General features: G+C 52.9%; 6 protein-coding genes across 6 annotated transcripts, besides 17 other annotated features; 3 read left to right on the top strand and 3 right to left on the bottom strand.

The window, feature by feature from the left end:
• Positions 1 to 493: 493 nt before the first annotated feature.
• On the top strand, positions 494 to 3631 carry PVX_001755 (hypothetical protein, conserved; the record flags this gene model as incomplete). The annotated part of the gene is made up of 3 exons (XM_001612661.1): positions 494 to 3155; positions 3289 to 3407; positions 3560 to 3631. 3 exons carry the CDS (start codon positions 494 to 496, stop codon positions 3629 to 3631), a joined length of 2853 nt encoding a protein of 950 aa, XP_001612711.1.
• Positions 3632 to 3810: 179 nt separating this feature from the next.
• Positions 3811 to 3838: a microsatellite.
• Positions 3839 to 4089: 251 nt separating this feature from the next.
• Positions 4090 to 4130: a microsatellite.
• A 118-nt stretch (positions 4131 to 4248) lies between these two features.
• PVX_001752 (hypothetical protein) lies at positions 4249 to 5689 on the bottom strand (the record flags this gene model as incomplete). Its single annotated transcript, XM_001612660.1, has 4 exons — positions 4249 to 4306; positions 4361 to 4499; positions 4531 to 4972; positions 5078 to 5689. The coding sequence occupies 4 exons, from the start codon at positions 5687 to 5689 to the stop codon at positions 4249 to 4251; spliced, it is 1251 nt and encodes a 416-aa protein (XP_001612710.1).
• A 1115-nt stretch (positions 5690 to 6804) lies between these two features.
• Positions 6805 to 6829: a microsatellite.
• Positions 6830 to 7169: 340 nt separating this feature from the next.
• Positions 7170 to 9092, bottom strand: PVX_001750 (hypothetical protein, conserved; the record flags this gene model as incomplete). The annotated part of the gene is made up of 1 exon (XM_001612659.1): positions 7170 to 9092. The coding sequence occupies one exon, from the start codon at positions 9090 to 9092 to the stop codon at positions 7170 to 7172; it is 1923 nt and encodes a 640-aa protein (XP_001612709.1).
• A 1688-nt stretch (positions 9093 to 10780) lies between these two features.
• Positions 10781 to 10805: a microsatellite.
• A 935-nt stretch (positions 10806 to 11740) lies between these two features.
• Positions 11741 to 11761: a microsatellite.
• Positions 11762 to 11853: 92 nt separating this feature from the next.
• Positions 11854 to 11876: a microsatellite.
• A 35-nt stretch (positions 11877 to 11911) lies between these two features.
• On the bottom strand, positions 11912 to 12582 carry PVX_001745 (hypothetical protein, conserved; the record flags this gene model as incomplete). The annotated part of the gene is made up of 3 exons (XM_001612658.1): positions 11912 to 12040; positions 12181 to 12309; positions 12448 to 12582. The coding sequence occupies 3 exons, from the start codon at positions 12580 to 12582 to the stop codon at positions 11912 to 11914; spliced, it is 393 nt and encodes a 130-aa protein (XP_001612708.1).
• Positions 12339 to 12369: a microsatellite.
• Positions 12583 to 12869: 287 nt separating the features above from the next.
• Positions 12870 to 12891: a microsatellite.
• A 328-nt stretch (positions 12892 to 13219) lies between these two features.
• Positions 13220 to 13239: a microsatellite.
• A 1-nt stretch (position 13240) lies between these two features.
• Positions 13241 to 13272: a microsatellite.
• An 807-nt stretch (positions 13273 to 14079) lies between these two features.
• Positions 14080 to 14102: a microsatellite.
• A 56-nt stretch (positions 14103 to 14158) lies between these two features.
• Positions 14159 to 14183: a microsatellite.
• A 209-nt stretch (positions 14184 to 14392) lies between these two features.
• PVX_001740 (phosphomannomutase, putative) lies at positions 14393 to 16262 on the top strand (the record flags this gene model as incomplete). Its single annotated transcript, XM_001612657.1, has 8 exons — positions 14393 to 14458; positions 14610 to 14721; positions 14832 to 14908; positions 15112 to 15203; positions 15319 to 15462; positions 15653 to 15716; positions 15882 to 15962; positions 16158 to 16262. The coding sequence occupies 8 exons, from the start codon at positions 14393 to 14395 to the stop codon at positions 16260 to 16262; spliced, it is 741 nt and encodes a 246-aa protein (XP_001612707.1).
• Positions 15060 to 15084: a microsatellite.
• Positions 15967 to 15993: a microsatellite.
• Positions 16263 to 16840: 578 nt separating the features above from the next.
• Positions 16841 to 16908: a microsatellite.
• A 223-nt stretch (positions 16909 to 17131) lies between these two features.
• Positions 17132 to 17154: a microsatellite.
• A 14-nt stretch (positions 17155 to 17168) lies between these two features.
• Positions 17169 to 17201: a microsatellite.
• Positions 17202 to 17415: 214 nt separating this feature from the next.
• PVX_001735 (hypothetical protein, conserved) lies at positions 17416 to 19353 on the top strand (the record flags this gene model as incomplete). Its single annotated transcript, XM_001612656.1, has 2 exons — positions 17416 to 17449; positions 17621 to 19353. 2 exons carry the CDS (start codon positions 17416 to 17418, stop codon positions 19351 to 19353), a joined length of 1767 nt encoding a protein of 588 aa, XP_001612706.1.
• Between the last annotated feature and the right edge of the window lie 625 nt (positions 19354 to 19978).

Here is a 19978-nt window from a genome sequence, read left to right as displayed (position 1 = left end):
ACCGCACGAGATTAGCCACCTCGGAGATTTTTTTTTTTTTTTTTAGTTCGCGTATCCCTTGGGGGAAATTAAAAATATTTAGCGGCTCCTGGGGGGGAGCGGCGGATTGGCAGAGTGCAAGATGGAGGATCGTAAGGCCAGTGAGGCACATCGCCAGGGGACTCTCGCGGGTCGTTGTGCACATAGGGGGGGAGAGACTGCCTAAAGCTGTGCGTCAGTTCGTGAGGACTGCTGCGGAGCGGCCATGCTTCGGGCCCCCCGCTGTGCCGTTATTTTTCATTTTTTGCGTTTTTTGTTTTTTCCCCTTCGGTAAAGCGGCAAAGCGGCAAAGCGGCGAGTGGTGAAGTGTGGAAGTGTGGAAGGGGAACTGACCTCTCTTGCGGGTCGCATCCCTCCTCGCCGCGTTGCCACGTTGCCACGTTGCCACGTTGCTACGTTGCAACATTACCGCGTTGCCACATTGCCGCGTTTCCGCTCACCGCTCCCCCCCGCGATGTGGCCCCTCCGCGGAGCGCACCCCTGCGGGGGCGGCCGAAGGACGTTCAGCAACACGGGAGAGTACTCCTCCAGCGTCAGCCGGGTCTTTAACAGGCTGAGTGAGAAGTTGAAGGGGAGGAGCCCCGAAGGAGGGGGAGACACCACCGCCTCACTCCCTAGAGGGGGACGTACTGGTGGAGGACCCCCCCACCCGGATGCTATCACCAAACAGTTCGAAGGAGCAGTTAGCAAAATGGAGCTAAGCAGAATGCTGGGAAGGGACCTTTCCTATTGCATGAACATCCTTTCCAAGCTGGAGCACTTCAGAGGGCACTCCTTCTGGGAGAGGGCATGCAACCGGTTGGTGAAGGGACACATGCTGCACCGGATAAACACAGAGAGTTACTTTATAATGGCCAATTCGTTAAGTAGAGTGGATCTCCTCTTAGGTGGTGATGCTCAGCAGAGGAAGGGGAAGAAGTCCGAACGATTGGCAGCTGGGGGTGGGTCTCCTTTGTGTGATTCCTCCCCCTTTGGGTTTGTCTCCTTCGATGGGGATGTAGCAGTGGAGAGGGGAAAGAGCTACCACCGAGTGTATAGCGAAATAGCTTTTAGGTTTCTCCTCAATTTGGAGGCCTTTCATGTTGACTGCATAAGTTGCGTGCTGAACATGTTTGCCAAGCTGAATTTAAGAGAGTACAATCTGCTGGGTTACTACCTGGCTGATTACGTTCTGCTGGCAGAGTTCAGGAGGGGAGAGGGGAAGGAGAGTCCCCCTCAGGGGGGGACCCATTGCCAATCAAATGGGAAAAGGCCCACGAAAATGAGTAAATTTAGAAGCTCTTCTGATGGTAGTGAAAGGACAACCCTACTGCATGTAGACGGAGGTAGCATCTCCAAATTGGTAATCATTTTACATTCTTTGGCCAAGCTGGGGGTGGTACACTTGGAGTTCCTCTCCCTTTGTTGTTTTTTTTTGAGGAAGCATCTCATGCGGCTGAACAGTCTAGACATCTGCAATGTGATGCATGCATTTGCCAAGTTGATCCCATTGTGCAGTGGGGGGAAGAAGCAAAATCGGGTTGGTCTCCTTAGAAGAGTTAAAAGCGAAGCTTTTCAGGCCTATCTCGACACTGTTTTGAAGTGCACCCAGGGGTATGTGCCCCGTTATGGAAGCACAGCCGGGGTGCACAATACGTATGAGTTACTTTTACGTAAAGATGTGGAGGGGAAATTGAAGCAGTTTTGCAGTGATTTTGAAGGAGAGGTGGTTAAGTTGACCATGCAGATTGGCGCATTGCTGCAGAGGGAGCCTGTCCTGGGCAGCCTAACAGCTCTGCAGGTATCGTCTCTGTCGCTTTCGATGGCCAAGTTGAAGCTACACTTTAGTGGCGATTCTTACGGCTCTTCTCACGCCGCCTTCTACGCCGCCTCCTACGCCATCATTCGGAGGGCCCACCACCTGTGGAGGGACTTCTCCCTGCAGAGCATTGCGGACTTCCTCTTCGGAGTGAACGAGAAGAACATCTCGGATGAGCAGGTCACTCTGCTGCTGTGTTACCAGTTTGTTCGTCTCATTCACGCCAAGTACTGCTCCTCCGCCTTAATGAAGAGGGACTCCTTTTCGCAAAATCACCTGAACGTGGTCAGGCAGAATGGGGAACGTATTTACTTCTTCGGAAGAACGCACAGGAGGGTGCATTTTTTAGACGCAAAGGAGTGCTCGCTGGTGGTTCGCATTTTCCAGTCCCTGGCCAAGTCGGAGGCGCTTGGAGCGGTTGGAGCAGTTGAAGCGGTTGGCGCAGCTGACGCGGATGACTCCCCGGGGGCGCGCTTCCCCTACGATGTGTGTGCGTGGGGGGGGATGAGCGGCAAATTGGGGGGCAAATTGGACAGCAAATTGGATGACAGTTCGAGAGGCAACTCGCATGACAGTTTTACCGTCACTTCAGCTGACCAGCTAGTTCCCCCCCCCTGGGAGAAGCTCAACCAGTACCCAAGTGGGGCGAACCCAACCTTCAGCTCCTTCGAAGAGAGTGCCCACCTGATCAGGTGGCACACCATGCGTACGTTGCGCCACGTCATCTGGCAGCATTGGGATCTGCTTCCCTTCGAGAGCAAGTGCATGTTGTGTTACTTCTCCCTGCACGTGCTCGACTTTAGGTTTCCCATGGGGGGGCACACCCAATTGGATGGTTATCCATTAGGGAAGACTGTTCCGAACAGTGGTGACTCATTTTGCCTGACCTGTTCAGGTGAAATGAAAGTCCCCAAATTCCCCGAGGGGAGCATTTTACCCCAGATGGGCAGGAGCCTCTTCGCAAGATTGTTGTTTTACGTTTTGGAATCGATGGATCCTAATTCGCTTAGTGAAGTCACCATGCGGCAGATTCATTTCTGCATTTTGAGCTTTTACCTGGACGTTATGGGGTGGACGCCAGAGCAGCATAGAGGAGAGGCCCGTGCTGCCACCCCCCCAGGGGATATGCCCCGTTCTTGTTGTGTAACCGCATCGGAGGGGACCAGCACAAATGAGTCGCTGGGGGAAATGTCCCCTGCCAAGTGCATAGATGAGGCATTTCTTTGCTTCTCCCTGGGGAAGCTCCAGAAGGTGAACGCCCTTTTGGACCTCACCAGGGTGCGAAGCTGCCAGCAGAGGGAGATGACCCTGACGTCGAGTGAGTTTGCCCGCTACAACGACGTTCACCACGTCTGCCTCTTCGAGCATGTCTGCCTCTTCCAGCATGCCTACTCCTTCTCCCACGCTACCTCTCCCCCCGCTCATATCCCTCTACTCCTCCCCCACCTCAGGGACGCACGTCGAGGTGTACAACTGCCTGCGGAGGGTCGTCGAAGACCTGAACGGATCAGGAGAAAGGAAAAGGAGCGTGCTGCACAGCTCCGAGGTGATCGTTGGCCCGTTTGTGCTGGTACCAAACAGGAGGGATAAAAAAAAAAAAAAAAAAATGAAGATTAAGCGAGGGAATGCTGAAGACGAATTAGTGAGGGCTCTCATGTTGGCCGTCCACCCAGACACGTTCCACTTGAATATCCAATCCCCCTTTTTTTTCCCCCCTCGCAGGATTGTGTAATTGAACGGGAGGAGTGGGAAAGAGGAATAACCCCTTCCCAACATGGCGCCGCTTTGGCATGATCATATGGGAACATGGAGGGGTCCCCTTCGTTGGAGTAAATCACCCCGTTACAGTTTTCACTGTGTGGTGTAGGAGGAACTCCCGAAAGGAGGTCCATCCGTCAAGCGGTACAAATGGTTAGCAAAAAGGGAGGTTACCATATGACGAAAAACAGTTCGATGTAGCTAGCTATTCTCTGAACGGCAAGGAAAAAAAAAAAAAAAAAAAAAAAAAAAATTCACCTTCAGAATAGCTCACACAAAAGGGGGGAAGGAGAAGCATCAGACAGTTACCACTTCTGCGGTTTCTTTTTTTTTTTTTTGTGGAGGGGTAGGCCAAACAATCGTATGAAGGGGAGTGCTCGCTTATGGAGTTAAAAAGTTAGCAAACAAGGACAAAGTGTGCCATCTAAGAATGGCATGCAAGTAGACCCATGTGTATGTACACATGCAGATGTTTGTGTTCCCCGAGGGGTTATGCATCTCCCCTTTTTGTATTTTCTTTTTTATTTTATTTTTTTATTTTTTTTGTCAAACCGCAGTGGGGAGGCATTTGCGCCTGCCCCGCTTCGGCCGCGTCTTGTGCCCCTTGGTGCAGATGATAACACTGGAGTTGTTCAGCGCCTTTATGAATTCCTTTACGGTTTTCCGGTTGGCCCTTTGCTTCTCTCCTTCTTGATGATCGTGAGTGCGCTGCTGAGTAGGGGGAGCGGGGAGCAGGCTCCTCTTCGGAGCGGTTTTCCTCGTTACGTTTTGTCTCTTCCGCTTGGCACTCCGCAGGGGGGAAGCTCGGAGAGAAGGACGAGGTGGAAGAGCCCTCTTAGATCTGCTCTGTGTGCTGTCAGTAGTGCCGTCAGCAGTACCGTCAGCAGTACCGTCAGCAGTACCGCTAACCGTGCCGCTAACATTGCCGCGTGGACCCTTCGGAGAGACCCCTTTTCGTAATGACCCCCGGGAGGGACTCACCTGTGGACGAGTACCTTTAGCAGATTGGGCTGTACATCTAGAAACGCTTCTTAACTTCCTCCTGGAGATATCTCCCCCTTTGGAGAGGGGGGCTCCTTTCTTTGTGGCAGATTCGTTCTCTCGTTTGTTAGTGGCATTACCAGGGTGGCCTTCTTCCCCCAATGTCTTCGCACTTTTACTCTGTTTGGAAAGCGGCTTCTTTGCTCCATGTGTGGGTAAATGAATTGACTTCTTCTTTTCTGTCAATTTGCTCAGCATGGACGGCATGTCTGGGGGGTCTTCCCTCACCCGACTTGTGTGTACAGGCGGCATGAGGTTCAGCTTCGCCTCTACCTGGGCGGGAACCGTCTGGTCATCTGCACTGTGGGGGCTCCGAAATGTGTATTCGTCGTTTTCCTCGTGTAGAACCCACCGTTTGCTGAAGCGGGCTAAACTGGTTACCCTTTTGCTGCGTCTACCTACATTGGTTACCCCTTTGCTGCGCCTAGCCACACTGGAGACCCTCTTGCTGATCTCCATTTTGGGGAGAGTGGAAAAAGATTTTTTTTTTTTTCTACTCTTCTGTGTTCCTTTGGGGTGGGGAAAAACTTGCGTCGTGTTTTGTAATTTTTTTTTTTTTTTTTTCTTCGCTTTGTATTCACCAACTGTTGCTGCTTTGGCTAGCTGTCGTCTGGGTAGCCCCCCTTCGTCCTTCATTTTCTGTGCACCTGGGGTTTCCTCTATGGCGAAGCTTTTCGCAAGTGGGGTTGGATCACTGTGTCTTTTTTTTCTTCCCATTTGGGGAGTTACGCTACGTTTTGTGGTACGAATTATGGGTTCACTGGCTACAGATTTGAGGCTATTCCGTTTGCCCCTCGCTGCGTCGCGTTCTCCCTTCGGAGGGCGTCTCTCCATGTTGGTGGGGTTGTTCTGTCCGGCGAGTGGCAGGCCGGTGTGCCCGTCCACCGCGCCCGGGGTAGCTGCGACAGCGGCCGTCTTCTCCCCCCTGCGGTAGCGCAGCAACTCACTTTTGCAGGCGTCCAGCTTTTTTGCCATGCTGATTAGTTGGAGGTACTTCCTTTGGGTCATAAATGTAGGGGGGGTCATCCTGTTTGCCATCTTGGGGGGTGCCATCTTCGGGTTTGCCATCCTCTGGGGAGGGGAAATCCCCTTTCGTTCGTTTGAACCTGCACAGTGCTGCTTAACAAGGGGGAGCTCCTTTATGCGCTGCCGTCACTCGTTGGTTTGTACTCGTGGCGTCCCCCTGCGTGAAGGGAGAAGCGGCCTTAAATTTTTGCTTTACAACGGAGGGGAATGTGTGCGTTCCCTTTTCCCCCCCCCTACGTGATGATGGCGAGGTGAAACCTGCGCATGTGCAGAGAGGGATGGGAGGGTCACACGAACAGTTTGCCAAAATTGGGTGGCTTCTTCGTTAAATAGGCATATGTCAGAAGGGAAGCGGCGTGTGATGAGGGTCGTCAACTCCACCTACAGAGTAGCGACGAGACAGACGAGCTGGTTACTCAAATTGGTTGCTATCATTTTGGGGCTTCCAATCTGGGTGTGCTTCACCCGCGCAAGAATGGAAATGTATCGTGTCGATTGGCCCTTCGTTGGGTCACTCCGCGGAGGGAAAGAAAAAAAAAAAAAAAAAACACACTTATGTGTGTGCATCAATACATATGCACAACTACGCGCAGAGGGGGACATCCTCAGCGGTTACCCACTTCGAAGCAAAAAGGGAGGAGATAACTGGTGTGTGTAGATATCGCTCTGCAGGGTGGAAGCCACAGGAAAAGGAAAAAAAAAAAAAAAAAGGGGAACAAATGGGGGAAGGAACATGCCTTGAGTCGCGGCAAACGCTAGACAACTGCGTTTCTCCTCCCTGTGCGGGCTCGTCAGTTGGTTCTTCTGCGTGCGCTTAGGGGGAACGCAATTGCTGCGTTGCAGTGGCACCTCCCATGATGTGGCATGATGCGATATTTTTTTTCTTCTTTTTTTCACCAAATTCTACTTACCAAAATGTGCCCTCCACGCAACGCGCGCGCGTTTTAGGCGCCCCCCCTCCGCACGATGGGGAGGAATCCCCCGAACGGTCTGCCAACTCTTTCCTCACAACGTTGCCTGCACAGAGGGAGACACAGCAGCTTATGTACATGACCTAGCAGTTTAAGGAAAAAGGAAAAGGGGCCTCTTCCCTCTCCCTCGTGAAGACGTACTGAATGGTGTGTGGCCAATTCGACCGTTGGGAGGACCTTCAAAAAAAAAAAAAAAAAAAAAAAAACTCCATGCCTTAACGGTCGGTGAGAAGTCTACCCTTCTTGTTCACACCTGCATGGCGATACCCCGTGGGGAGAAATGACCCCTCCGTCCTATTCGCTAAAAGGGGGAAGAAATGCACCGCAAGTCTGTTTCGACGCGGAAATGAAAGGGTAAGTAAACGAACCGAGCAGGGTTAATCGCTTCCCCATTCGCACATGGGAAGTATCCCTTTTGTGTGTGTCCCTTGAGAGGGGAAAAAAAAAAAAACAAGTCACACGGGGGGATCCCCCTAACCGTTGCGTCGTATTCGTAATGAAGATCAGTTGTTTTGTTTGTTTTTTTTTTTTTTTTGCTAATGTTTGTCGTTTCCACTGGAGGGGTCATTCCCATTGAGTTGTTCCCCATGGGGGGGGGCACCCTCCTCGGCATGAACTTCATTCTCACTTTTGGTCATTTCGAGGCTGGTCGCTTTGGCCACGTCTGCCCTGCCTTCCGAGGTGGCTAAGAGGGATGCCTCGTCCTCTCGCGGGGGTGGGCCGTCAGCCTGGTCGGTTTGCGCAGCGAGGGGGGCCTCCTCCTGCGAGGGGTTCTTCACCGACAGGAGGCGAATTCGCATTTGGCTGCTCCCGCCCTGGGCGACATTTTGACCTGCATTTTGACCTGCATTTTGCGTGGCGCTTTCGTTCAGACCGCCACCCAAGGTAGAGGCCTTCAGCTTGTTGGTGGCGTTCTCGCCCCCCCGGCTCTTCTTCGGCTTCTTCGCCTTTTTATTCTTCCCCACCGTGTAGGGGTTGTAATCCTCGTCGTACTTTTGGGAGTGCTTCCTGCCAAAGGCTTTGATGGAGGCGCTATCTGCGTCGTCCTCTTTGGTTTTCTCCATTTCGTAGGGGTCGTACTGGTGGGCGCTCCTGTTGTGGTTGGCCCTGGAATGGGCGCCGCTTCCGTGAGCCTCTCTACCGTGGATATCTCCCCCGTGAGCGCCACTTCCATGCGGATCGTGGGGGAAGCCGCTCCTCTCGTGGGCGTGACCCTGGTGGTCCCACTCGGGGGGAGCGTTCCTGCTCCTACTCGTGGTGTGCATGTACGGAGGCGACTCGCCATTCATCTCCATTTCCACGAAGAGCTTATCATGCTGGCTTTTCACACGATCAAAGTCGGTCTTTATTAGGTGCGCTATTTGGTTGTTAATGCAAATTTTTTCTTTGAGGAGAGCTATGCACTGCTCCCTATCGCTTATGATTTCGTTTAGGAGATTTTCTAGTTCTTCTTCGGTGTAAATTTGGATGGGTCTGCACACTTGGCTCTTTACTTCGTCGTCTGTGTTTGCGCTCGGCATGTGTTGGCCGCTGTTTTTTTTTTTGCTCGTCTGGGCGGTGGGCAGGTCGTCTCCGTTGGGCGCGGCCAGCTCGACCTCGCGCTTCAGGGTGGGATCCTCACACGGGGGAGTAGTCACGTTACCATTTGGGTGAGCGGTCGGGTGAGCAGTCACGCTACCATCGGGGTTACCATCCGGGTGCGCCTCCTGCGCCTCCTGATCTGCCCCTCGATCCGCCTCGCTTGGGGCCCCCCCCCGCTGCTCATCATCCGTTGGCACTTCCCGCTTGACCCCTTTTCGCTCCACGGGGGGTCTGCCCCCACTGTGCGTTTTGCCCTCCAAGTGGAGACCACCCCTGGGCGCGTCTCGCGGGGTTCCCTTAGTGCCTCCCTTTGCATGCCCGGCTGCCTTCTTCCTGTCGGAGGTGGCGTGGAGAGAACTGCCTTCTAGCTGGGCTGCCTTCCTCGAGGTGCTCTTTAGGGACGCCTCGCTGGCTGAGTCCGCGGGGTCGTTGCGGTGGCAGTCACGGGGTGGGTCTTCCACGGTGGGGTTGTTACCTCCCATTGGGTTGGTACCTCCCACTGGGTTGTTATCTCCCACTGGGTTGGTACCTCCCATTGGGCTGTCACCCCCTGCTGGGTCCTCCTCCTTAAGGCCCCCCTGGGCACCTCTCCCACTCAGCTGAGCGCACTCCGCCCCGCCGCCTTGATTCTCCAATTCTGGTAGGAGCTCCTCATTCTGCAAGCTCGACTGCCCCGTCAAGTAGGTACTACCCTGTCTATCGATTCTATTTCTAGATAAGTAATTTAGGTTTTCTAAATAGATCTCCTCCTTCTCTCGAATGAGTTTGTTTATTTCATACTCCTTAAAATCGAGCTCCTTCATGAGGAACAGCAGTCGGTGTAGGTAGCCCGTGATGTGAAGGACATTCTCCATGTATATTTGCGCGGCGTCCGACATGGTGCTCCTCTGCCGGGGGGTAGCGGGATAGCGGCGGAGTGGCAGCGCGGTAGCGTGGTAGCGGTGGAGTGGTGGGTTCTGTTCAGGGGCCTCTTAGCTTTTCCTTTTTTTTCCTTTTTCTCTCTCCCTCTATGGAAGCGCACCCACGTGCTGCCCCTTCCGCGAGGAGCTCAGTCTCCACTTAGGCAGAAGCGCGACATATGCCTTCTTCACCCGCGTGGGACGCACCAGCGCTGTTGTCCCACAGGTGGGGGGGCCACACGCAGCAGGCTTCTCCTTTGAGGCGCACCAAATAGCTTTAGCTAAATAAAGAGCACGTGGCATCTGAGGAGCGATCTAAGTGCCGCCACGTGCCGGCACTTGCAAACGGGGGAGGTGGACTGTAGCGGGCCTTCCCCAGCGCGTACTGTGCTCCCCTATGGTGTGTGTTTAGGGCGGCACTTTCCTGTGTGTGCATGCTGCTTCTACTGGGTCGGCCGGGGTACCCTCAGGCATGCTCTTTCATGTTGTAAATGGGGGGGGCGGCGGTTCTGCAGAGGTGGTGTCATGGAAGTGGTCTTTCTCCGTTTTGGGGTTCTTTTGGGATCTTTTTGGCTCTTTTGGGATCTTCTTTCCCCTTCTGGGCTTCTTTCCCCCCTGTTGCTGGCCCGCCTGCGTTCGCCCCGTCCAGATGCGGTGCAATATTTCTGGTGGGAAAAAAGAGGTTCGCTCGCTCTATCGTCTTAAAACCATCCTTGAGCACAGCGCCAAATTGTGGAGCCAGCGTGGCGGCCGCAGTGGTGATGGAGGTTCCACTTGGGTTGCTCGCACATAGGTGTGTCCCATGCGTGCGGAGGAGACGGGGGGAGCAAAGGTCGCATAAATGGTGAAATTCTGAGGGGAGTACTTTAGGGGGGTGGCGGTGCGGAAGAACTTCGGACAGCGTGCAAGTCACTCACCGTGGGCCCCCTTCTCCGGAGTGCCTGCGTGCACGGGGAGCTCCTTGGCCACTGAACCGCTGAAGGTGAGCGGACGGGGTCTACCCACAGCTGTGAGGTGGGTTCGTCTGCTCAGACACGCACAGGAGGTGGGTACGCGCGTAGTTATGTGCGTAGTTATGTGCTTTCGTACGTGAGGCAGTTCAGCCACGTCCTCTGGGTGCGCTGTGCCGCTCAGGTTGACAGGGCAGGAGTTACAGCGGGGAGCAACTCGATTGGGAAGCCCGTTGGGAGTATGCGCGTTGGCTAGCCTGTCACGTGGCTAGTCTGTCACGCCGCTAATCTATCACGCGGCTATGCAGCCCTGCATGCGCGCGCAAAATCGCAGATGGTTTAAAAAAAAAAAAAAACACCATTTGAAAGGGTCGAAAAAAAGGGGGAGTGGGACCTTCTTCACTTTTGGGTGAGCAGGATCTACGGAAAGGGAAAAAAAAAAAAAAAAAACAGAGCGCAAAGCGGCATAGCATACGAAGTTCAGCACATCGCAGCTTATCACAGGGTACAGCAAACCCTCTCATCGCCTGGCAGCGTTAGCACGCATCGGTAAGGTGAGTGCCATTCGGACCCTCGCGCGGAAGTGCGCCTGGAGAGCTACACTGTTGTGTCACACGCATGTTTGTTTCTCTCCTTTTGGAAAGAGCGGCGCAGCATTTGTGCAATCGTAAAAAAAAAAGGGAGTTCCCCTTTATAATGAGAGCCATTTTGAAAGAGATATAAAGGGAAAAAAAAAAAAAAAAAAAAAGAAAGTCCAAGGGTGAGGGGGGAGAAGAATAGCACGAAGGGGAAGGAATGGCAAAGCATCCTCCTTTCGTTTATCCTCCTTAACTTTCACCCTTTGACTTATTTTTTTTTTTTGACGAGCCGGGAGAGTGTGCCCTTCCCTTTTGGGAACCACCTCCACCCTCAAGGGGAGACCTCAAAAGGAGGGGGAAACCAAGCGCAGCCACTTCAGCCCGAGTGAACATCCATTCGTTGCAAAGTTAGAGGGGGACAACACAGCAAGGAGGAGATCTTCCCCACCCGCTTAAACAATTACTTTTTTTTTCTCCCTCTGAGAGGCGCAACAGATGGGGGGAATTCCCACCTCTAGGAGGGCTACATCTCATCTGCTCTGCTTCGTCTGTGATGCATTGAGAAGTCACCTGGTGAGGGGTAGATGAGGTCTCCTCCCCTGTGTGCTCTTCCCTTACAGCTGCGAGAGCGTAAGAGGTGGTAACCCCCACCAGAGGGAAGACACCCAATTGGAGTGAGCAGACAGAACAGTGCAATCCCATTTAGTTTTTTTACATCTGTGGTAATTTTCCTTTTACTATTGAATGGGGCCTCCTCTCCATCGGTTCTGCGCCAATTGTCTGGGGGAACAGTCCCGACGCATGCAGAGAGGACTAGCAGTGGTTGTGGTCATCTTGAGTCCCCTCCACGTGGGGAAACGAAGAAGGGAGCAAAACTGTTTGGCGAATCATCAGCACGGACGAAAGTAATTTTGTGAAAATGGGATGTGTATGGTGCAGTCTCGTATTCACGTTAATTGGAAAAAGGGGGGGGGGAAAAAAAATAAAAAATCAAAATAAAATAAAAACATCCATCGCGATATGTATACATATCCACACAGCGATGTAACGAATGGGGGAGACAAAACGGAAGCGAAAAAGGGGGAAGTTTCTTTCGTTTAAATTTACTCTTTTTTTTTTTTTTTTTTTTTGGTTCCACGTTGGTGGTTTTACATTCAGACGAACGATGGGGAAACACACACGGAGGACGATGGTGCAATTGTGCTTGCGATGGAGGGGTGGGAAAAAAAAAAAAAAAAAAAAAAAGGAACACACAGTCCTGGGGGGAGCACTAGATGACCTGCGAGAGCTTCTGCGAGACGGTGTTCAGATCAATCGTCTCTTTGTTTTCTGGGTTGGCTATTTTGAGGAGGAGCTCCAGGTCTTTGTCCGTGAGTCTCGTGTCAAGCGCTTTCATTACCTATCAGGGGGTGGGAAGAGACATGATGTAGGGCGGTGGCAGTAGCGGGGGGGTAATGTGAAGTCTCAACCGTGGGAGGACAAAGAAGCCGCTCCTGACGCGGACTTCCCCACGATGCATGGCACCGCTCGGGGCCTCACCCCGACGAAGTTGTGAATTTTGATCTGCACGCTGGAGTTCTTGTCGCTCAGGCCGCGGACGTGCTTGAAGGGGTCCTCGGGGTTATAGTGCTTGTTCGCCAGCTTCAGCCAGAAATCCATGTCCACCATCTGGGGGGGGAGCGGCAGGTTAGCCGATTGGCGGCGGAAGTGTGTTTGTGTGTTTGTTTGTGTGTGTGTGGAGGGCGGTACTTGGCTGCGCTCATCGCGCCGCTTCGCCGCTTTGCCGCTTCACCGCTTTGCGCTTACCACGGGGAGCTCGGCCTTCTCCTCCGCTGAGAGGATAATCCCGAAGGAATGCATCAGCTCGTAAAACTGGTGCAGCTCCATCGTGTCGTTACACGAGCTGAACAGGATGAAGGCTTCGCGAAATTTGTCCTCCATGTTGCGCTGGTGAGGGGCGGCAGGGAAAAAAAAAAAAAAAAAAGGGGAGGAAAGGGAAGAGAAGCAGGAGGGAGGAGGTGGAAGGAGGAAGGAGGTGGAAGGAGGAAGGAGGCGGAAAAAAACAGGGGAGGAAAGAAAAAAAAAAATTAACCTTATAAGATAATCTGTAGAGGCAAAAGATAAAAAAAACTTGCGAACGATTTTTTTTCGCACAGGATGGTAAAATTTACTTCGTTTGTCGCGTTGTGGTTAGCTTAATTTTTTTTGTTGTTCTTTTCGCGTGACTCGGTATGGAAGTTTTTTTTTTTTTTTTTTTTTTGCTTCACCACGTCTTTTTGGCGGCCCTATGTGTTGCCATTTATGTTACGGTGTATTTGTGATGCCGCTTATTTGCGTTACGGTTTATTTGCGTTACGGTTTATTTGCGTTACGGTTTATTTTTTTTGCGTTAAGGTTTATTTTTTTTGCGTTACGGTTTATTTTTTTTGCGAGATGGTTTATTTTTTTTGCGAGATGGTTCCCCTTTCTTCCACATCTCTGTCACGTTCTGGTGTGCCCCAACCCGAAGTAGCCGCGCGGGGCACCACACACGGCTGCAACAAATGTGTAGCTAGCAACTCACGCGGGGGGCTGCGCGCCCGAGGTGTAAAAAAAAAAAAAAAAAAAAGGGAAGGAAGAAGGGAAAGAAGAAAGGAAGGAATAAATTGGGAGGTCCTCCCCGCGAGGTGTAGAATTCTTCCGTTCGTTCGGGCTGCTTCCCCCTTTTCACTTCTTTCACGCCAGCGTGGACTCTTCTTTTCCGCGTTGGAGGCAAACCGGAGTGCGGCCTTGAGATTCCCCCGAACTGCGCATGGCAGGAGTTAGGGGCCCCCCAAGAGTGCTGTCCCACCTGCTAGGTGCACACTCCAGGCTGACGCGATGGCATGTATGTTGGCAGCCCCCACGTTAAGCATATGTGTGCAAAGTGGGGCTTTCAAGTGGAGCCTTAGCAGTGGAGCCTTCACAGTGGAACCCTTTCCTTCCGTTTGTTCCATTTACACGTGCAAGGGGAATTTTCTTTTTTTTTTTTGCAAATTTCCGCGAAGGGTGTTCATCAGTTAGCGGCGGATTAAAGGAACCCCGCCTGGGGCAGTGGCACACCGTATCGAGTGGCAACAAGTTGGGAAGGGGGCCACTCAACGCCGCGACGCTACAACGCTACGATGCCACGACTCCATGCAGGGCTCGCTCAGGGGGGCCAAACTGACAGGGGATATGAACGAAGGATTATCCCCCCTATGTGCGTCGTCTAAAAAGCGCAACACCCGCCAGGTGTACATACGTGTGCACATGTGTAGGGTTGTGGAAGGTTCTTCCCCCCCGAGCTTCCAGCATCGGAACAGTCATCCCCCAGTTACGGGGTTGGGAAAGATGGGCGCGTTTAAGAGGCGCTCTTTGGAAAAGGACACCCCTCTCGTCTGCGCGATTTTTGAGAAGCTGAAGTGAAGAGGCGCGAAGTGCAGGGAAGTTTTTTTTTTTTTTTTTTTTTTTCGCGCGGTACGTACAACTCGGTTATGTGCCCCCTTTTCTGGGGAAAACAGATTGGCTTCTTTTTTTTTTTTTTTTTTTTTTCCTGGGACAGCCTTTCGCTAGTTAAGCACAGGGGTGTGCTCACTGCGTTATCTTAGGAAAGCGCGTTAACTGGTTGAGTCAAAAGTCAGCGCAAGTCTGTTCAGGCGTTCTTTTCGCGCCGTGGTCCTCTTCTCCGTTTCCGTCTCCCTCCTGTGTGAGTTCCCCCGCTTATCCCCCCAAGCGGAAAATAAAACGAAAGATGAGTTCCCCGAAGAAGCGTTTTTTCCTGTTTGACGTGGATGGGACCCTGACCCACGCGAGGGCGGTACGGACGGGGGGCTGCTTTGCTTCTCGCAGTCGTTCGGGTGGATTCACTCTCACGGGCTTACGCTAGCGCGGCATATCTGCTGTACACCTGCCGCACAACTGCCGCACAACTGCCGCACAACTGCCTACACATGCCCCCCCCCGTGCAGCCGATCGAAGAACGGATGGTGGACGTGCTACGCAAGCTCAAGTCCAAGGGGAACACCTCCCTGGGGGTGGTAGGAGGCTCGGACTACCAGAAGATCATCGAGCAGATAAAACGTAGGAAAGTGAAGCGATGGGAACGCCTCGCCAGTTCAAACACACACTTTACATATACCTTCATGGAAATCCACACGACTGTTTGTTCTCTCCCCCCCCTGTTTTTGAAGACCCTCAGATTTTCGACTACGTCTTCTCGGAGAATGGCGTGGTAGCGCATAGGGGCAACGAGCAGTTTTACTCTGAGGTATGGGGCGCACATGGATGGCTACGCGGCGTTGTTTTAAAAAGGGGGTCGCCTCTCTCCTGCACACGAGTAGCCACTGATCCGTTTGGCGATTCGCCATGTGGATGCGGCCATTCTGTGAGCACTTCCTCCTTCTTTGCCCTCCTCCTCATTCTTTGTTGTTCTTCTTCTTCTTCTTCTTCTCCTCCGCCGCCCCCCCGCAGAGCATAACTAAATTTCTGGGCGAGGAGAAGCTGCAGCAGCTGGTGGATTACTGCCTGGTGTATATTGCGAATCTGCGGGTGCCAATGAAGCGGTAGGGGGAGGAGGCCACCCCTCGTGGTGGGGCACCTACCACCAAGGGATGAAGACTGTACACACGGCAAATGCTCTCCCCTTTTTTCCCCTTTCTCCCCATTTCGTCTCAACAGAGGGACCTTCATCGAGCTGCGCAACGGAATGATAAACATCAGCCCCATTGGAAGGAACTGCACACGGGAGGAGCGAGCGCACTTTTGCAGCTACAACGCGGAGCATTCGACCCTGCGTGTTTTTCAGCTGGACCTGATGAGGAGGTATGCCTTCGGGGGGGTACCCTAGTTAGGCGGTTCCCCTAGTTAAGCGGTTACCCCGGTTAAGCGGTTACCCCGGTTAAGCGGTTACCTCTACTGAGTAACTACGCACGCTGCTCCCCCCTGCCTAGAACGCTCCTCTTCCATCCACGTAGTAACTCCACGCCACGTTCCTTCACCTCTCTCCGTTCAGCTTTTCGCAGTTCGGCTTGACCTTCTCCATCGGAGGGCAGATCTCCATAGACTGCTTCCCATCGGTAGGGAATTGGGGTGAAAAGTGGAGAGAGATCTTTGGAGCGGCCACCCCCTGGGGAATAGCCCACCCGAGTGGCTGCTCCCCAATGGGAGTTCTCTCATAGGAAGACATTAACAGTTACGGCTTTCCTATTTTTCCTCTCGTCCCCCTCCCCCTTTACCCACAGGGATGGGACAAGACATTTTGCCTGCGGCACATTGACGGGTTGTTCAGCGAAGTTTTGTTTTTCGGCGACAAGACGGAGGAGGTAGGGGTGGTGGGAAAAAAAAAAAAAAAAAAAAAAAAAAATGAGCAACTGCTCAGGGTGTAACTACGTGTTTGCTTCTTCACATTGGCATGCGTGTGTGTGTTATATTAGCCTGTGGCTTCTGCTTGGAGGAGTCCCATTTCTCTCCGCGCGCGATCGTTACGGAACCAACCCGTCGCCCTTTTTTCCCTGCAGGGAGGAAACGACTACGAGATTTTTCACGACCAGAGGGTGCGCGGGTTCTCTGTTAAAAGTCCCGAAGAGACGGAGGAAATTATAAAATCGTTTTTGGACCCATAGGAGGAGAGGTGCTTCTCATGTGGTGAGAGGCGAAGTGGCTTATATATCTTCTGAGAGGTTAAGGGGCACTCCACGGGGGGATGCACACAAAGAGGGCGTAACAAAGCCGTTGCCAGGGTGAACTCTCCGCGTCGTTTTTTCCCTCCCCGGTTGGTTTGCGGCTGGAGATTTTTCCATCAGGGTGGTATTTTATTTGCCCTCCTCCACCGCCCCTGTTGTGGTGGTTTTCCTCGGGGAACAACGCGTGTGAGTATGTGCCCACCATATGTGGGGTGTCCCATTTGAGCGGGGGGCGACGTGAGCGCAGATTAAAAAAAATCGCAAAAGAAGCGGAAAAAACGCGGAAAAAACGCGAAAAGCGCTGCTGAAAAAACTTCCAAATAATCGCCCCAAAAGAGAAAACATAAAACTTGTGTGCGCCTTTTATTTCCCTTTTTTTTGGTTCGAAGCGAAACGTTGCATGTTCCACACCACTCTGTTTCGTTCTTCGGGAGGGGCGGGGAATTATTTGCGACGCCAGGAAGAAGAGCAAGTCGGCTGCCACCAATTGATCATTGTTCGCCGCAAATAGGTGGCAACGTTTGGGTCTTTTTTTTCCTTTTTTTTATTTTATTTTCTTTATTTTTTTTTTTCTTTTTTTTTTCTTTTTTTTTTTTCTCGATCTGTTCGCGTTCCTTGTGCCTGTAGCGCTGTCCGCACGTTTCCCCTTTTTACCCTCTTCGTTTTTTCTTCCCTCGTTTGTGTTTTTCCCTGCGCAGTTACTTTGCCCCTTCGCTGTTTTCTTTTTTTTTTTTGTTCATTTTTTTGTTCGTTTTTTCTTCCTTTCGTTCGCGGCTACTTTGCAACCGGTCAGTGGGCCCCCTTTCAGACAGGGAGCGGAAAAAAAAAAAAAAAAAAAAAAAGGGAAAGGGCAGAGAAGCAAAGTAAAACAAAGCAAAGCAAAGCAAAGTCACGGAAAGAAACACTTTCCAGTCAGCAGACCCGCTCAGTCCCGCGAACGGCGAAGTGCACATGTGTGCGTAACTTCGCGGCAGCCGCCAACTCGCGACGTTGCTTAACTTACGCGGTTGAACCTTTCGGCCAATTGCGTTTCCCGGCGTGTGGGGTGTGCTCGTGCTGGCATGTATGTTGAGGAGCGCCCGTTTGAGGTGCCATGGGGGCAGCCCACGCGAAAGAAGGCAGCGGAGGTAAGTCGGAGATGGTGGAGATGCGCTTCGGGAGGAGTCGTCCGTTCGTCTAGTACCTCCTCGCCACGTCGCTTCAGGAGGGAGGCCCTTCCATGCTGCGTCACTTCCAAGGCGCGCCGCTTCCACGCCGCTTATCCGCTTCGCTTTCACACCGCTTCCTTCCCCCCGCAGGGTACCGCATCGTGCGGATTTGCCCCGAGGGGCCCGCGTCCGAGTGCGACGTGGAGATCTTCTTCGACTACATTGTGCAGATAGAAGACGTGAAGCTGCTGGACTCCTCCAGGAAGACCTATGAGTCGTTTATGCAGAAGGTGAGAGAGGGAGAAGGCAAAGAGGTGCGTCTGCTAGTGTACAGCTCTCGATATGATAAACTGAAAGAGGTGCATGTGAGGCCGAGGAGGTGGAGAGGAAAGGGGTTACTAGGAATGAACATAAGCTACGAAACGGCAAATGCCATGAAAGAAGGAGTTGAAATTGCAAACGTTGAGGATGTGTACGTAGACGTTAGAAGTAAAGTCACAGAAAAGGAGGACCTAATCATCGGGCATGAGGAGAATATCCTTCGAAATTGTGATGAGCTTCGCACCTTTGTGGAGGCCAGCCTGTTTAGCTACCATAGAGAAAGGAGGAGGTCTCCGCTGGAGCTGTCCTTTTATCTGTACAATAGGAGGAGGGGAGATGTGAGGAGCGTCAAACTGCAGGTGGACCCCGCGTGGGGAAGGCACGGACTGCTCGGGTGCCACCTGCGTGATGTGGACCGCGAAGTGAACCGTGCAGTGAACCGTGCAGTGAACCGCGAAATGAACCGCGAAATGACGAGAGAGGAGACCCCATACGAGCACGTCAACACTGCTGAGTGGGCTACGGACTTCCCCGTTGAGTCAATCGAACGGGGTGCAGATCCATCCGTGGGAAGTGGCCACATCAGATTTGGCCGCAAAGAAACGAACGGAGAGGAGGCGGAGGAGGGAGACCCAGAGCGCCCGGATTATGGCAGGTTCAATACGCATTATTTTGGAAACGGCAGTGGTGCGGGCAAGTTGGGCAGCTCGCTGGGCAACGCGGCGGGGGGTGTGCAGGGTCACAGGGTGGGCGGCACGAAGAGCTACACTTTGAGTTCCACGATAGAGGTTGAGGAAGTGGTTGCGGATGGGGATGCGGTTGAGGAAGCGGTTGCGGATGAGGAAGCGGTTGCGGATGAGGAAGCGGTTGCGGATGAGGAAGCGGTTGCGGATGAGGAAGCGGTTGCGGATGAGGAAGCGGTTGCGGATGAGGAAGCGGTTGCGGATGAGGATGCGGTTGCGGATGAGGATGCGGTTGCGGATGAGGATGCGGTTGAAGCTGCTGGGTGCGCGGAGGGGAACCCGGGCGTGAGTGCAGACGGCGCCCTTTCTGATGCGTCCTCGGGGGGGGAGAAGTGGCAGGGGGAGACGCGGCGGGGGAGGCACACCTTGCAGAGTGTGCCCACCTCGCAGGAACAGCCACCCCCAGAAGAGCGAGACACACCCGCAGACAGGTACGAAAGGTACGTGCAGAATATAAAAACGTATAGCAAAGAAATGCTAGAGATTTACAAAAGCATGAGTGAAAATGAGAGACTTTTGGAGGAGCTGAAGTTACGGACGATGAGGAACTTTGCCATGGGGGGGAAGTTGGTTGGTGGCGAATGTGCCTACCTCGGTGGAGAGGTGAGCGCTCCTGTGGAGGGGGTCCCAGGCTCGACCCTCCCGGAAGGGGGCTCAAATGGGAGAAGCGAAATGGGTGACGTGGAAATGGGTGGAGGGTATCCTAATGTAGGGTATCCTAATGTAGAGGGGTGGTCTCCTAATGCAGGGGGGTGGTCTCCTAATGTAGAGGGGTGGTCTCCTAATGCAGAGGGGTGGTCTCCTAATGTAGGGGGTTGATCTCCTGACGTAGGGGGACAAGTCCAAATATCCCCCCCACACAGGAAAGCTTCACGAACATATTTCTCTTTGTAATTGTAATCCGCCCAGTGAAGTTACATGTGGCTAGCCCGTCTATTCAGTTGGGGTCTCCTAACGCGGTTCCTCAGGTGTGACGTGGTATGCTGGTACATAAACGCACTTACGTGTGGGAGGCCCTCACCTGAGTGTCTCTCAAAAGGAAAGAACTCCTTTCTCATTTTTTGCGTGCGCGTTTTGTTAGTCTGTCAGTCTGTCACTTGTTTGGTATCGCTGTTTGTTTGTCTCTGCTCTTTGTTTGACGCTTCTATTCGTTTGACGGGGGGGAAGGACGATGGGGAGAGGGGGCACCCCAATGTGTTCATCACCCCAATGTTTTCGTCGCCCCTCCCCCCGTTATTTTTTAAGCCTTGCAAAGGGGTGGCCTTTCCAAGTGCGTCGTTACTACGCCGCTTGAAGGGAATCCCCGGGCGCATCAAAAGGGGTGCGCTCCAAGTGCAGGCCCGCCGTGTTTGTTTCATTCCGTTTCGCCGCACACCCAGGTGATGGCAATTCTTTTGGCTCCATCGTGTGTACCGAGTGGCCAAGCCGCTTCACAACGAGGGTC

This window comes from Plasmodium vivax, chromosome 6 (assembly GCF_000002415.2).
Source record: "Plasmodium vivax chromosome 6, whole genome shotgun sequence".
Taxonomy (NCBI): Eukaryota; Apicomplexa; class Aconoidasida; order Haemosporida; family Plasmodiidae; genus Plasmodium; species Plasmodium vivax.
This window is presented reverse-complemented; position numbering and strand designations above follow the sequence as displayed.